Source organism: Elephas maximus, chromosome 19 (genome assembly GCF_024166365.1).
Source record: "Elephas maximus indicus isolate mEleMax1 chromosome 19, mEleMax1 primary haplotype, whole genome shotgun sequence".
In the NCBI taxonomy this organism is placed as follows: domain Eukaryota; kingdom Metazoa; phylum Chordata; class Mammalia; order Proboscidea; family Elephantidae; genus Elephas; species Elephas maximus.
The window spans coordinates 11,277,332-11,294,461 of record NC_064837.1 but is presented as its reverse complement, the minus strand read 5'-3'; the positions used below and the strand labels follow the sequence as shown (position 1 = coordinate 11,294,461).

Here is a 17,130-nt window from a genome sequence, read left to right as displayed (position 1 = left end):
GAAGCAGGCTGTAACATCTTTCTGGGGCAGAGTGGCTGGTAGGTTTGAACCGCTGACCTTTCGGCTAGCCGCCAAGCGCTTAACCACCGCATCACCAAGGCTCCCTCACATGAGGTATCAAGACGTAAAGTGACTTGTTCAAATAAAACATTACTTAAACATAGGGTTGGAACCCCAGAGGACTTCAGAACCTGGTGTCTAACTACTCTGCAGTCCAAGCTTGAACAATTAAGCGTATGATTGCAAAGGGCAAGCTAGGTCACCTTTAAACTCAAAAAGTCCCCAACCAACCACCTGTATGATGTCATACAATTTCCCAAACTATATCCGCTGTAAACATAAAGTTTTCCTAATTAAAAAAAAAAAGTTAACAATGTATTATACTACCTCTGAATCTAAAACAATTCCCTTCATTTTAACCTGATTTAAGGATCCTTTAGCAATGTCAATGCTTCATCAAATGGGACTGTCCGTATCGGAGGAGCGACCAAATCCCCACAGCAATTAGACAAACGCGGGAAACTCTAAGCAGAGTAAACCTGCAAGCAGTCAGAGGAGCAAAACAGTAATTACGGCTATGTCTTACCACAAGATGTTGACCTTCTGTCCACCATAGTCACACGCCTGGTTTCAGTGCGAAGCTTCTCATCAGTATTCTCCACCAGGTTGGCAAGGTCGTCAATTATCTCTGGGAAGGAAGACAAAGAGGCATGACTAGCACTCTAAAAATACCACGGTTTACATCAAAGCAATACAGCTGCGGTAGAGTCCTGGAAAAAATTCTCTCAAGTCCAGTAAGTAAAAAGGTAAAGAACGCATGCAAATTCTTTGAAAAGTGCAATTCTAGCTCAAAAAGAAAAAAAAAAAAGTAGTATAGAAAAAAAAAAAACTGGTTTCCCACAATTCCAGGTGACAGAGGAGAAATGTCAATACATTCTAGGGAAAAGAAAGCGTGGCCCAGCCAACCTGTCCTGTCAGTAAAAAGGCAACAGAAAATACAGAAGACTTCAAGGAACACCTGGGTGCTTCCTGTGAAAACCCGGTGACGATGAAATCTAGCGAACCAAGAGATGACTAAAAAGAAAGAACTCTAATCCATAAAAAGAAAAATCGGTAAGGTGGACTTTGCTGAAATTAGAAAACCTCTGCTCTGCAAAAGACACTATTAAGAGAATGAAGAGACAAGCCAGAGACCGGCAGAAAATATTTGCAAAACATTTATCTGATAAAGAGGCTATATCCAAGATATAAAGAACTCAAAACTCAAAAACAAGAAAAAAAAAAACAACCTGAATTAAAAAAATGGACAAAAGATATTAATACACATCTCCCCAAAGAAGACACGCAGGCAACAAATAAGCATATGAAAAGATGCTCGACATGACATGTCCTTAGGGGATTAAAAACTAAAGCAACAATGAGACGCCGCTACACACCTCTTGTTGCTGCAGTCACTTGCTATGGAGTTGATCCCTACTCACAGCACACCCCAGAGCGCAGAGTAGGGCTGCTCCAAAGGGCTTTCAAGGTTGTGACCTTTTGGAAGCAGATCACCAGACCTGTCTTCTGAGGCACCTCTAGGTAGGTTCGAACAGCCAAACTTTCGGCTATTTTTTCAACGCTTTTTGGCCATTTGTGTCACCCAGAGCCACATCTACTGGAACAGCTAAAATCGAAAACACTGACACCACTAAGTGCTAGACAAGATGTGGGGCAACAGAAACTCTCACCTGCCGGCGGGGGAAAGGCAAAGTGGTACAGCCGCTTTGAGGGGCCTGGGGGCTTCTCACACAAAGCGAAGTATATGCCTGCCACAAAACCCAGCAATTGTACTCCTAGGGACTTACCCAAACGAGCTGGAAACTTCTATTCACAGGAAAACCCGCACACACGTTTATAGGAGCTTTATTCACACCCGTCAAAATCGCAAACAACCAAGATGTCCTTCACTAGGTGAATGAATAAACAAACTGTGGTCCATCCACACAATGGAGTATTGTTGTTGTGATGTTGTTAGGTGCCATCGACTCGGTTCTGACTCATAGCGACCCTATGCATAACAGAACGAAACACTGCCCGCCCGGTCCTGCGCCATCCTTACAGTCGTTGTTATGCTCGAGCTCACTGTTGCAGCCACTGTGTCAATCCACCTCACTGAGGGTCTTCCTCTTTTCCGCTGACCCTGTACTCTGCCAAGCATGATGTCCTTCTCCAGGGACTGATCCCTCCTGACAACATGTCCAAAGTATGTAAGACGCAGTCTTGCCATCCTTGCCTCTAAGGAGCATTGTCTGTACTTCTAAGACAGATTTGTTCCTTCTTTTGGGAGTCCGTGATATATTCAACATTCTTCGCCAACACCACAATTCAAAGGCGTCAATTCTTCTTCAGTCTTCCTTATTCATTGTCCAGCTTTCACATGCATATGATGCAATTGAAAATACTATGGCTTGGGTCAGGCGCACCTTAGTCTTCAGGGTGACATCTTTGCTCTTCAACACTTTAAGGGAGGTCCTCTGCAGCAGATTTGCCCAATGCAACGCGTCTTTTGATTTCTTGACTGCTGCTTCCACAGCTGTTGATTGTGGATCCAAATAAAACGAAATCCTTGACAACTTCAATCTTCATTTATCATGATGTTGCTCATTGGTCAACTTGTGAGGATTTTTGTTTTCTTTATGTTGAGGTATAATCCATACTGAAGGCTGTGGTCTTTGATCTTCATTAGCAAGTGCTTCAAGTCCTCTTCACTTTCAGCAAGCAAGGTTGTGTCATCTGCATAATGCAGGTTGTTAATGAGTCTTCTTCCAATCCTGACGCCCCGTTCTTCTTCATATAGTCCAGCTTCGCCTATTATCTGCTCAACATACACATTGAATAGGTATGGTGAAAGAATACAACCCTGACGCACACCTTTCCTGACTTTAAACCAATCAGTATCCCCTTGTTCTGTTCAAACAACTGCCTCTTGATCTATGTAAAGGTTCCTAATGAGCACAATTAAGTGTTCTGGAATTCCCATTCTTCGCACATGCTATCCATAATTTGTTATGATCCACACAGTCAAATGCCTTTGCATAGTCAATAAAACACAGGTAAACATCCTTCTGGTATTCTCTGCTTTCAGCCAGGATCCATCTGACATCAGCAATGATATCCCTGGTTCCACATCCTCTTCTGAAACTGGCCTCAATTTCTGGCAGTTCCCTGTCGGTATCCTTTTCTGAATGATCTTCAGCAAAATTTTGCTTGTGTGATAGTAATGATATTGTTCTATAATTTCCACATTCGGTTAGATCACCTTTGTTGGGAATAGGCATAAATATGGATCTCTTCCAGTCAGTTGGCCAAGAAGGTGTCTTCCATATTTCTTGGCATAGACGAGGGAGCACCTCCAGCGCTGCATCTGTTTGCTGAAACATCTCAATTGATATTCCATCAATTCCTGGAGCCTTGTTTTTCACCAATGCCTTCAGAGCAGCTTGGACTTCTTCCTTCAGTACCATTGGTTCCTGATCATATGCCACCTCTTGAAATGGTTGAATAGTGACTAATTCTTTTTGGTATAATGACTCTGTGTATTCCTTCCATCTTCTTTTGATGCTTCCAGCGTCATTTAATATTTTCCCCATGGAATTCTTCACTATTGCAACTCGAGGCTTTAATTTTTTTCCTCAGTTCTTTCAGCTTGAGAAACGCTGAGCGTGTTCTTCCCTTTTGGTTTTCCATCTCCAGCTCTTTGCACATGTCATTATAATACTTTGTCTTCTCGAGAGGCCCTTTGAAATCTTCTGTTCAGTTCTTTCACTTCATCCATTCTTCCTTTTGCTTTAGCTGCTTGATGCTCAAGAGCAAGTTTCAGAGTCTCCTCTGACATCCACCTTGGTCTTTTCTTTCTTTCCTGTCTTTTCAGTGACCTCTTGCTTTCTTCATGGATGACGTCCTTGATGTCATTCCACAACTCGCCTGGTCTTCGGTCACTAGTGTTCAATGCATCAAATCTACTCTTCAGATGGCCTCTATATTCAGGTGGGATATACTCAAGGTCATATTTTGGCTCTCATAGACTTGCTCTGATTTTCTTCAGTTTCACCTTGAACTTGCATATGAACAACTGATGGTCTGTTCCACAGTCGGCCCCTGGCCTCGTTCTGACTGATGATATTGAGCTTTTCCATTGTCTCTTTCCACAGATGTAGTCAATTTGATTTCTGTGTGTTGCATCTGGCGAGGTCCATGTGTATACTCACAGTTTATGTTGGTGAAAGAAGGTATTTGCAATGAAGAAGTTGTTGGTCTCGCAAAACTCTATCATTTGATTTCCGGCATCGTTTCTATCACCAAGGCCGTATTTTCCAACTACCGATCCTTCTTCTCTGTTCCCAACTTTCGCGCTCCAATTGCCAGTAATTATCAATGCATCTTGATTGCATGTTCGATCATTTTCACACTGCAGCAGCTGATAAAAATCTGTTTCTTCATCTTTGGCCCCAGTGGTTGGTGCGTAAATTTGAATAACCGTCGTATCAACTCGTCTTCCTAGTAGGTATAGGGATATTATTCTATCACTGACAGCATTGTATTTCAGGATAGATCTTGAAACATTCTTTTTGACGAATGCAACACCATTCCTCTTCGAGTTGTCATTCCCAGCATAGTAGACTATATGATTGTCTGATTCAAAATGGCCAATACCAGTCCATTTCAGCTCACTAATGCCTAGGATATTGATGTTCATGCGTTCCATTTCATTTTTGACGATTTCCAATTTTCCTAGATTCAGAGTTCGTACATTCCAGGTTCCGATTATTAATGCATGTTTGCAGCTGTTTCTTTTCATTTTCAGTTGTGCCACATCACCAAATGAAGGTCCCAAAAGCTTTACTCCATCCATGTCAATCAGTTGACTCTACTTTGAGGAGGCAGCTCTTCCCCAGTCATTTTTTGAGTGTCTTCCAACCTGGGGGCTCATCTTCCAGCACTATATCAGACAATGTTCCGCTGCTATTCATAAGGTTTTCACCGGCTAATGCTTTTCAGAAGTAGACTGCCGGGTCCTTGTCCCTAGTCTTAGTCTGAAAGCTCAGCTGAAACCTGTCCTCCATGGGTGACCCTGCTGGTATGTGAATACCGGTGGCATAGCTTCCAGCATCACAGCAACAGCCTAGCCCCCACAGTACGACAAACTGACAGACACGTGGGGGAATGGAGTATTATTACTCACCATTAAAGAGAAATGAAGTATCATCGTGTGAGAAGACATGGAGGAACTTTAAATGTATGCTGCTAAGTGAAAGAATCCAGTTTGAAGGAGCTACAAACTATCCGATTTCAACTAAGTAACATTCTGGAAAAAACAAGACTATAGGGACAATAAAAAGACCAGTGATTGCCAGGGGTTCAGGATGGGAGGAGGGATGAAAAAAGTGGAGCCCACGGCATTTTTAGGGCAGTGAAGCTATTCTGCGTGCTGTAATGGTGGACACATGACATTATGCCTTTGTCAAGATTCACAGAGTGAACCCAAATGTAAACTATGGACTTTAGTTAATAACTATGTATCAATACTGGCTCATCAGTTGGAACAAATGCACCACAGAGGTGCAAGTTAACAGAGCAAACTGTCTGGGGGAGAGCAGGTATAGGGAGCACCCTGCGCTTTCTGCACAGTTTTCTGTATACTTAGCACTGCTCTAAAAAACAAAACCGTGGCCGTCGAGTCAATTCTAACTCATAGTGACCCTAGAGGACAGAGGAGAACTGCCCCATAGTGTTTCCAAGGAGCCGCTGGTGGATTCAAACTGCTGACCTTTTAGTTAGCAGCCAAAGTCTTACAAAGTGTATTAAAAAACAAAAACAAAAAAAATCTAGAATGGAGAAGTGAGAGACCATGTCATAAGAGATAATAGAACTGAATCCATTTAAATACTGAGCTAAGAATAAAACACTGGATTACATTACAGAAAGATACCTAACGTTAAAAGAGTCAGCAGAGTAACTATGACTGAGAAGTCAGGAAGCAGTTGAGGAGAGAAGAAAGGGGGAAAGGGGTTGAAGCCACTGAGCTTCATCACTCATGAAAAGGCTGCATTGGTTGCTGAAAAGTGAAACACAGTGAAACTTACAGCTTTCTTAAATGACCAGAACTTCAGCGTTGCATGTAAGTTACTCAACCTTCTATGGACCTTTTACTAATTACTATCTCTTCTAAGGAATCAATGCTGTAAAGTTTATCATTTTTATGTTAATTTTTAAAGTGAAATTAAGCACTTATCAAAACTTAAAATAGCAGATACAGTATGATCCTAATCATTTCTAGCCATCTTTTATATTTACAAAGCCAAAGGGATAAACCTGGATGACGTTAACCTAATGGTAATCTGTGGCATCACTAAGGGGGTGCAGTCTGTACCCCCGAGACTGTCCGAGGGAATGACACCAAAATGACCCCAGTGTCCACCAGTGGCGGTGGCAGCGGGTGGGCAGCAGCACCATGGGAGGGGCTGCCATAGCAGTGGCATCATTAGGGTTGGTGTTACCCAGTGCGGTAGCTCGTCGCCGCCACCACCACTCGCCTCCCATCAACTTCAAGCAACCGGGCCCTGGCGCCCGCCACTGGGCAGAGAGGAGGGTCTCCACCTTGGCCAATGGGAGAAGTGGGGAGCTGTGGGGAGCGACACTTACTGATGAAGATCAAAGACCACAGCCTTCTGTATGGATTACACCTCACCATAAAGAAAACAAAAACCCTCACAACTGGACCAATAAGCCACATCATGATAAATGCAGAAAAGTTTGAAGTTGTCAAGGATTTCATTTTACTTGGATCCACAATCAATGCCTATGGAAGCAGCAGTCAAGAAATCAAACGACCTATTGCATGGGGCAAATGTGCTCCTAAAAACCTCTTAAAAGTGTTAAAAATAAAAAATGTCACCTTGAGGGCTAAGGTGTGCCTAACCCAAGCTATGGTCTTTTCAACTGCCTCATATGCATGTGAAAGCTGGACAACAAATAAGGAAGACAGAAGAGGAAGAAGAATATTGAATACATTACCATGGACTGCCAGAAGAAGGAACAAATCGGTTTGGGGATAAGTACAGCCAGAATGCGCCTTAGAAGCAAGGATGGCTAAACTTCATCTCATGTACTTTGGATATGTTATTAGTAAGGACCAGTCCCTGAAGAAGAATATGATGCTGGGTAAAGTAGAAGGTCAGTGAAGAAGAGGAAGACCCTCAACGAGATGAACTGACACAACACAGTGACTTCAACAGTGGGCTCAAACATAGCAATGACTGTGAGGATGACGCAGGACCAAGCAGTGTTTCGTTCTGTTATACCTGGGGTCGCTATGAGTCAGACAGCACCTAACAACAACCTCTATTCCCTGTCTCAGTTAATGGCACAACCATTCATTTGCTTGCCCAAGCTAGAAATCTTCAGAGTCACTTTGCCTCCTCCCATTTTCTTCTTAATCTGATGTTCCATTTGTTAGCCACTGTTGTTGGTTCTGCCTCCCCAGTACCTCTCAATCCTATCATTCTCTTAAACTGTGATTAATATCTCACAAAATTGTGCCAGTCTTTCTGAAACGATGTGCTAACTTATCTTCCTGTTTCTAGTCCTGAACCCTTTCAACCCATTCTCCATAGTATGTTGTTGTTCGGTGCCACTGAGTCTATTTCAACTCATAGCAACCCCATATGACAAAGCAGAGCTGCCCTATAGGGTTTCCTAGGCTATAATCTTTATGCACACAGAGCACCATATCTGTCTCCCGCAGAGCCACAGGGTGGGCTCAAACTGACAATCTTCGGTTGGCAGCCCAGTACTTAACTGTTGCACCACTGGGGCTCCTTCTCTATACTACAGCCAGGAACATATTGTTTTCTCATATTTTAATTAATTAAAATTTAAACAGCCACATGTGGCTAGTGGCTACTGTACTGAACAATGCCGCTCTGAAGCAATCACTTAAAAGAAGAAAACCAAACATATGCATACACCTCACGAAGAGATACAGCTTTAAAAAAAATAGAGGAAATAAAATGAAATACAAAAAAATGCACAATTCACCCAAAAGGAGGCACAAAGAGCAAATAGGACAAAACCCCCACAAGTATCTAGATGGCAGACTTCACCTCGACCATATGGATGTTGTTGTCATTATTACTTGCTGTTGAGTCAGTTCCAACTCATGGCAACCCCACGTGTGCAGGGTAGAGCTGCTCCACAAGGGTTTCAAGACTGTGAGCTTTTGGGAGCTGATCACCAGGCCTGTCTTCTGAGGTGCCTCTGAGTGGGTTCAAACCACCAACCTTTGAGTGCTTAAGCATTTGCCCCACCCAGGGATGCCTCAACCATATCAATAGCACATTAAATTCAATAGACTAAAGTCCTCAGCTAAAAGTCACAGAATGTTAGACAAGATTTAAAAAAAAAAAAAAAAAAAAGGAAGATCCAAGGATATGCTTTTACCAGAAGCTCACTGTAAATATAAAGAAGAGACAGTGTCTGCACAGGAGAAGCCAGCATGGCTATATTAATATCAGACAAGGGAGACATCAAGGCAGGAAGTCCTACCAGAGATAAAAAGGAACCTTTCATCATTATGCACAGACACATGTAACGAAAATGGAAAACCCTCCAACATTAAGGGAATCGTTTCTAAATAACCCATGGATCAAAGACGAAATAATAAGTTATAACAGAATGTTGATAATGACAACCCAAAATAAAATTGTGGGTTGCAAATAAAGTTGTGCTTCCAGGGAAGTTTATTGCTCTAAGTACATACATTAGAAAAGAAGAAGGATGAAAAATCAATTATCAGACTAAAGGAAATAAGTGTATCATCATCTCAGTATGTGTGGAAAAAGGGTCTGACAAAGTCCACTGCCCATTCATGATACAAACGTTCAGCAAATAAGAATGAAAGGGAACATCTGCAGTGGGATGAGGGACATCTTTGGGAAACGTAGAGCTAACATCATCCTTTACGGTCAAACACTGAGTACGTTTTCCCTAAGATTGGGAACAAGGCAAGGATATCTGTTCTGGTAACTTCTGTTCAACACTGTATTGGAAGTCCTATGATAGTCAATAAAGCAACTGTCTCAGTTAATGGCACAACCATTCATTTGCTTGCCCAAGCTAGAAATCTTCAGAGTCACCTTGCCTCTTCCCATTTTCTTCTTAATCTGACGTTCCATTTGTTTGTTGGAATCTATTCATTACACCTACTAGAGCTACTAGGTGAACTGAACCAGTTTGCAGATGGAAGGGCCATTACACAGGAATGCTTTTTACAATACGCCTGGCAGCTAGATGTTTAACCTTTGGCTGAACACTTCCAGTGACTGGTAACATGGAAATTCACGACACAATCAGTTCCATGGCTGAACTTGGGGATGGCTCTACTTACTATAAAGTTCTCTATACTGAGCTGAAAACCTGCCTGCTTTCAGCTTTCACCTTAGTTATTTCTAGAACAACACATACCAGTGTTCCTTATTTCACAAGACAATTCTCCCAATATATCTCAGTCTTCTCTAAGCTCCAAGCATTAGCAGATCCCCTAAGGAAGTGATTTCCAGGTCTTGTGACACCCTGATGCTAAATTCAGGCAGTATTCTTCCTAAAACATGATTCAAGGACTCAGATACATGGTTTCAGCTTTTTTCTGGTCAGCAAAGAATATAGTTGAGTTTATATACAGTTATTCTACAGGACAGAATAGAACTGCCCCACAGGGTTTCCAAAGAGCGGCTAGTAGATTTGAACTGCTGACCTTTCGGTTAGCAGTTGCAGCACTTAACCCACTGTGCCACCATATATATAAAAGTGAGTATTTTTATGATCCATTTCTCATGCCCTGATAGAATATTCCACAGTAACAGTTTTGCTTTGCACATTTCTTCGTACATTGTTCTTTTGCAACTAATTACAGTCAGGTTTGCATGATATGTTTTAATGCCTCAATACGTTATAAAATTCAGGCTTAATAAGCCTCTGCCATTATCAGAAAGCCAGCTGCAAACTATTCTTTGTCTGACACCAACTATGTCAACTGTTACATGTCATCTGAGTTTCTAGGGAGTTTTTTTAAAGTTTGTGAATATTCATAACCATGACATTGTTAACTACTGTCAACTCATGATGACCTTATCTAAACAGGACAAAATGTTGTCCAATCGTGTGTCATCCTCACAACCGCCAGCATATTCAAGTCCATCTTTGCTGCTAACATGCCAATCCACCTCATCTTCCATGTCCTTGTCGGCCTCCTGTTGTTGTTTACTGTTGAGTCAATTCTGACTCATAGCGACCCTACAGGACAGAGCAGATCTGCCCCATAAGGTTTCCAAGGCTATAAATCTTTATGGAAGCTGACTTTCACATCTTTCTCCCACAGAGCAGCTGGTGGGCTCAAACCACTGACCTTTTCGTTAGCAGGTGAGCACTTAACCACTGTGTCACCAGGGCTCTTGTTGGCCCTCTACTTCACCAAATATGATGTTCTCTAGCAACTGATACCTTCTGATGTCATGTCCACCAGCAAGTGAGTCAGACAGTGTTCTGTGGTGATCAGCAGGGTTTTTATTGGCTAATTTTCAGAAACAGATTGCCAGGCCTTTCTTCCTAGTCTGTCTTCAGGAAGCTCCACTGAAACCTGCCCATCATGGGTGATCCTGCTGGTATTTGAAATACCGATGACATAGTTTCCAGCATCACAGCAACACACAAGCCACCACAATATGACAAACTGCCCCCTAATTCTTTTTTATGCCCTTCATTTTTTTAAATTATTTTTTCTGATTTTTCCTCAAATAAATTGGTGTCAGCAGGTTCATCTTCAATCTCACTAATTCTGACTTCCATTGCCTTGATTCTGCTCCTAAGACCTTCTATCAAGTTGTCTAATTCTGAGATATTATTGTTAATCTTTTGGATTTCTTGTGACTTTCTCTGTGTGGATCCTATCAGCCTGTTAATTTTGTCGTTTTGTTCTTGTATTGTTTTCCTGAGCTCTTCTATTGCTTTGTCTGTGTGTTCCTGGCTTGGTCTGAGTTTTGTCTGATCTCCTTCCTGATCTCTTGGAGAGCTCTGTATATTAGTCTTTTGAATTTTATCTCAGTAGTTTCACTACCTTACCTTCCTCTGGAAGGTTAACTGGTTCTTTATTTTAGTCGCTTGTTGGAGCCATCTTGACCTGCTACTTTATGTGATTTGATATTGACTGTTGTCTCTGAGGCATCAATAAGTTATTATACTTATTTATAGTATGCTTGTTTACTGTGTCCTAACTTTTTGTTTTATTTTGTTTTGATATGCCCAAGTAGGCTGGGTGTGTAAGCTACTTTGGTTATTGGCGTCTTTGAAGCTCTCAAGTCCTGTCACCAGGTGGTTAGAGCAGCTACTAGGTATGTGAGCCCAGGAGTCTGTTCACTTTTCCTGTAGAGGTGTGACACAGGTGTCCAGGTTGTAAGCCACCAAGTGTGTGGTACAGACTCTCACCTATAGTCCTAGACAGGCAGGGCTGCATAGGGTGTTTGGAGCAGGCACAGGTATCTAGCTGCAGTAGGGGGCTATGTACGGAGCAAGACAGGGGGCTGAAGGCTGCCCCTGGGTGCCTGGGTGGAGGGCATGTCCGTGACCCCTAGAGCGCATGGTGGGGGCAGGTATTGCAGCTGGTCCTTGCGCAACCAATACTCTTGGCTGGAGGGACTGGGAGGTACCACTTATTCTCAGAGCCCAGTCATGGGTGGCTAGATGGAGTGAGTGGTACCACCAGGCCTCAGGGTCTGGTGTCAGTGGGTAAGGCCCCTTAAGGAGCAGGGTGGTGTCAAATGTCACACATCTGCAGCTCCCCCTTGGCTGCTGCAGTTGAAAACTGGCTTCAGGTGTACGCAGACTAATGCAGCAAAACTCAGTAGTCAACAACAGACAACGCTGAAGAGGGGAAGGTTTTAACTCAGACCAAACACAAGGTTTTTCGTTTTGGTTGCCAGTGAAACCTCTTCTGATAACTAGGTTTTGTTGTTGTTGTTTGTTTTTCAACAACTCTATTTTTTAAGTTATAAAACTTAATAGACTCTAGACCCAGTGCCGTCGAGTCAATTCCAACTCATAGCAACCCTACAAAACTTAATAGCAGTTTAAAATGAGAGAGGAAAAAACGTCAATCATTATCTAAACATCCCAGTATAATAACTATTGTAGTCACTTCCCTTGAAAGATTTTACATAAACGTATACATTTTTATGTAATTGTAACATATATAAAAGCCTTTTTCTCCCTTAACATGATGTCATTTGTGCTTTTTATGTAGTGATATAGTCTTCAGTTACAATTTTTAATGGTTACAAATATTCAATCCATTACATAACATTCATTAAATAATGGCCCATTGCTGGATACTGAGAATGCTCCTATATTTCTAAGTAGGCAACGAACAAAACCAAAAGCCTGTTGCCATCGATTCGACTCCAACTCAGAGCAACCCTGTAAGGACATGCCGTTTCCCAGGAGTGGCTGGTGGGTCCAACTGCCAACACTTTGGTTAGCAGCTGAGCTCCTGACCACTGCGCCACCAGGGCTCCATACAACGACTACTTCCCTGCATGTCATTTTCTTTCTTTTGTATCATTTCTTTCAGTTAATGAAGTGTGACTATGACTGCAGCGTGGACTTTGAAACATATTGCCAATTATTTTTTAAAGGTTTATACTGCCAGTGTTGGCTGGTTTAATCGAATTCACTCCACTTGTCAGTCACTGCAATATCAAAAGGAGATTCCCTCAGCCAGGGAGCCTAGGGGAATTCCCACCTGGCAGACCACTGGGTGGAAACTCCCCTCACCTCAGCCTATTAAGAACAAATTAAATACAGGTTTGAGAGCACAGGCTGTGAAACAAACAGATGACTGTTTTCAGGTTCCTGAGAAGAAAGCCTCCAAAGAAAAACCGATATGTGGCTTCCCAGTAAGTATTTGTGCTTGGTTTCAAGAAGGAGCTCGTATTTCTATAATGTGTTGCTTTGAGACACTTGAGTGCCATTCCAGCATGGAACAGAAAAACAGACAATGTAAAGTTTGACAGGAAGCTGACAGAATCAAAAGCAGTAAGAATATCACATGGCATCAAAATACCTGACTCCAATTATACATCATCATTTTTCTATACTTCTAATTACAGTCTCCACAAACGCTGTGTAAAGGCAGAAAGTGTGCTATATATTTTCAAATGAGTTTGGTGCCTTTTTGTGCTCATAATGGATGCTAGCAGTGGTAAAGTCATTTGTCATTATGACTTTCCCTTATATTACTGTTATGGACTGAATTATGTCCCCCCCAAAATATGTGTTATAAATCTCAACCTCCATGTCTGTCGGTGGTTATAATCCCATTTGGGAATGGGTTGTCTTTGCTATGTTAATGACGCAGGATTATTGTAGGGTGTGTTTTGAGTCAGTCTCTTCAGAGAAAAAAAAAAAAAAGATTGGGACAAGCAAGCAAGCAGAGATGGAGCAAATATAGATGCCAAGCACATGGAGATCTCCTAGGAACCAGGAAACAGAAGCTAAAGAGACAAGGACCTTCCCACAGAACCCACAGAGAGAGAAAGCCTTCCCTTAGAGCTCGGACCCTGAATTCAGAATTCTAACCTCCTAAACTGTGAGAAAATAAATTTGTTTGTTAAAACCAACCACTTATGGTGTTTCAGTTACAGCAGCACTAGGTAACTAAGACCATTGCTAGTAATATTTGAGGAAAATGCTGAAACAAAACTGTGAATAAAGAGCCTTCCTGGAGGCATCAGCTTAACACCCTCTACTCCCTACAAACACAGCAATGATTGTGAGGATGGAGCAGGACCAGGCAGTGTTTTGTCCTGATGTGCACAGGGTTGCTATGAGTCAGAGCTGATTCAACAGCACCTAACAACTCCCTACAATTAGAACCACGTTTCAAATTATCAGTGACAACTAAAATAAAGTAGGGGGAATCTCTAATAATACCACACCCTACGAGAAGTTGACATATATATTGTAGAAACCAGGAACACAAGGCAAGACCAATCTGCGTCCCAGCAAAGGAAAGGTAACAGCTTGTCTATGGCACCCTGTAGCAAGGAAGCCAGCTGGCCACTCAGGAGATCCCAGGAGAGCCTCTGGGAAGAACTCTGGCTTTGGAGAAACTCCCCTGGGCCACACCAGCTCACACCTTATCACAGCAAATGGGCCAGGTTCAACAGAAAGGCTCTTGTTCCTTCTCTCCTTCCTCCCCACCACAGACCAAGGCCTTTTCATTCCTTCTTCATCTGGGTCTAAATATATGTAGCAGAGGCCTTCCCTAAGCTAGAATCCTTCCCAACTTCTAATAATGGACAGACATGGGTTGCTATCTGCCGATGAGCAAACAGACAACAGGCAGAAATAAAGAGTTCAAAATGAAGGAATGACCTGAGGAAGATCAGACAGAATGTCCTCTCCCTCTTCCTCCTTCTGCCTAGAAAATAAAATACCGTCATGAAAAGGATAAACCTTGAGAAACTGTTTGGTTTCTTTTTTTTTAAACAATATTCAAGAGGACACTAAATCAATTCAACAACAGAAAGCCACAACAAGGGAACACTTTAAGATTACTGAAAACAGAAACATACTTGTCAAGTTAAAAACCACAAAGAAGGCAGTTAGGCGGACTGTAAAACAGATTTTTTTAAAAAAGGCTTGAATAATCTCCCAGAAGTCACGCAAAAAGGGTTGGAGAGTAGAAAATGTGGACCGGGGGCGGGGTAGGGGAGAGGGAAAGACAGGGATAAAGATCTAGGAAAACAGGAACAAACACAATAACCAAATAAACAATAAATTTTCCTTGAGCTGAAAAAATAATTGAGTCTTCCTATTAAAAAAAACCTCACCAAGTTCCACGCAAAATTAATGAGAAAGGTCTAGAAATATTTCAGAAAATTTCTGAATTTCAGGTAGACTATTAGTCCTGTAGACTATTCTCTGAGTCTTTGGCCTCCTTGTTTCTCTTTTGCTCCAGACTCTTTATGGCTGTGTAGTATTCCATTACGTGTATGTACCACATTTTGTTTACCCATTCATCTGTGACAGGCACTTAGATTGTTTCCATCTTTTTGCTATTGTAAATAACACTGCAATGAACATAGGTGTGTATATATCTGCTCATGTCAGTAGTTTTAGTTCTCTAGGGTACATACCCAGGAGTGGAACTGCTGGATCACAAGGTAGTGTTATTTCTATTTTTCGAGGAAGCACCATACTGTTTTCCAAGGTGATTATACCATTTTACAACCCCACCAACAGTGGATAAGGGTTCCAATCTCTCCACTTCCTTGCCAGCATTTGTTTCCTGTTTCTTTTAACTCAGTGCCATTTTAGCAGGGGTAAGACGATAACTCATTGTAGTTATAATTTGCATCTCTCTAATGCCTTATTGGAAACCCTGGTGGTGTAGTGGTTAAGTGCTATGGCTGCTACCCAAGAGGTTGGCAGTTTGAATCCACCAGGCGCTCCTTGGAAACTCTATGGGGCAGTTCTACTCTATCCTGTAGGGTTGCTATGAGTCGGAATCGACTCAACAGCAGTGGGTTGGTTTTGTTGGTTGGGTAATGGCTTATAGGAGCCCTGGCAGCACAGTGGTTAAGCACTCAGCTGCTAAATTGAAATGTTTGCAATTTGAACCCATCAGCCACTGCCCAAGAGAAAGATGTGGCATTCAGCTTCCATAAAGATTACAGCCTTGGAAACCCTATAGGGCAGTTCTACACTGTCCTATAGGGTTGTTATGAGTCAGACGTGACTCGACAGCAGTGGGTACGGTACTGAAATGAACTATTACATGGGTGTATGTGTGTATTATATATACATATATATAAATTATATCTATATATGTGTGTGTATATATATGTATTTATATAAAATAAAATGACCTTTAGGAAAATATTTGAGAGACAAATGACACTTTACCATCCCCCCAAGTATGTGTGTATACTACTCAAAAGTATCATTCTTGAAAAAAAATTTTAAGTATTTTCAGATGGTGAAGAAATGAATGAAAAAGGAAATCAAGACTAGGTGAATCACGGTATAACATAAAACAAATCACGGTAAGCAACGAATCCATCAAAACAAATCTAACGTTGTGAAACTTAATATTAACACAAACTTTTTCATTGTGAAATGTAAGTCACATAAAGAGAAGTATTTTTAAAAATGTACAATTTATACAATATGGATGGAGCTTGAAGTCATTATGCTGAGTGAAATAAGTCAATCACAAAAGGACAAATATTTTATGACCTCACTTCTACATAAAGACAAGAAAAGGCAAATGTATAGAGACCAAAGCTTACTAGTGGTTACCAGGGACGGGCTGGATGGGGAAGGGGGCTGGTTAACAGGGACGGAAAAATCGCACTGATTCAGGGTGGGGTTACACAGCTAATTATTGCTTCTGTTCTACCTCCTAGTTCACTGCACAGTGCCTGGGGCCTTAAAAGCTTGCAAGCAGCCATCCAGGGTACAATTGGTCTCTACTTACTTGGAGCAACAGAGAAGGAGAGTCAGGACTAGGAGGAGTATGGAATGTGTAGCTTATTTGCCTCCATAAATAACTACCTCCTTTGCTATGAGACCAGAAGAACCAGATGGTGCCCGGCTACCATTACTGCATGTCTTAGTTATCTAGTGCTGCTTTAACAAAAACACCCCAAGTGGGTGGAACAGAAGTTTATTGTCTCAGAGTTTAGGAAACTAGAAGTCCAAATTCAGCAACCCAGCTCCCCGAGAAAGCTTTCTCTCTCTGTCAATTCTGGAGGAAGGTCCTTGTCATAAATCTTCCACGGTCTAAGAGCTTCTCTCAGCACAGGGGCTCCAGGTCCAAAGGACACGCTCCGCTCCCAGCTCTGCTTTCTTAGTAGCAGGAGGTCCCCCTATCTCTCTGCTTGTTTCTCTCTTTTGTATCTCAAAAGAGATTGACTCAAAATGCAAGCAAATCTTATAGATTGAGTCATTTGTCATTCTCATTAACATAACTGCCTCTAATCCTGCCTCATTAACATCATAGAGGCAGGATTTACAACACATAGGAAAATCACA

At 41.9% G+C, this 17,130-nt stretch overlaps 1 protein-coding gene across 2 annotated transcripts in view; it reads right to left on the bottom strand.

Moving 5' to 3' along the window:
* The window catches only part of STX8 (syntaxin 8), a 344,032-nt gene that overhangs the window by 133,287 nt on the left and 193,615 nt on the right, over positions 1-17,130 (bottom strand). For both annotated transcript variants that reach the window (XM_049861531.1, XM_049861530.1), the window contains exon 7: positions 587-688. In XM_049861531.1, the coding sequence (XP_049717488.1) occupies positions 587-688 (102 nt within the window). The remainder of the gene's footprint in view (positions 1-586; positions 689-17,130) is intronic.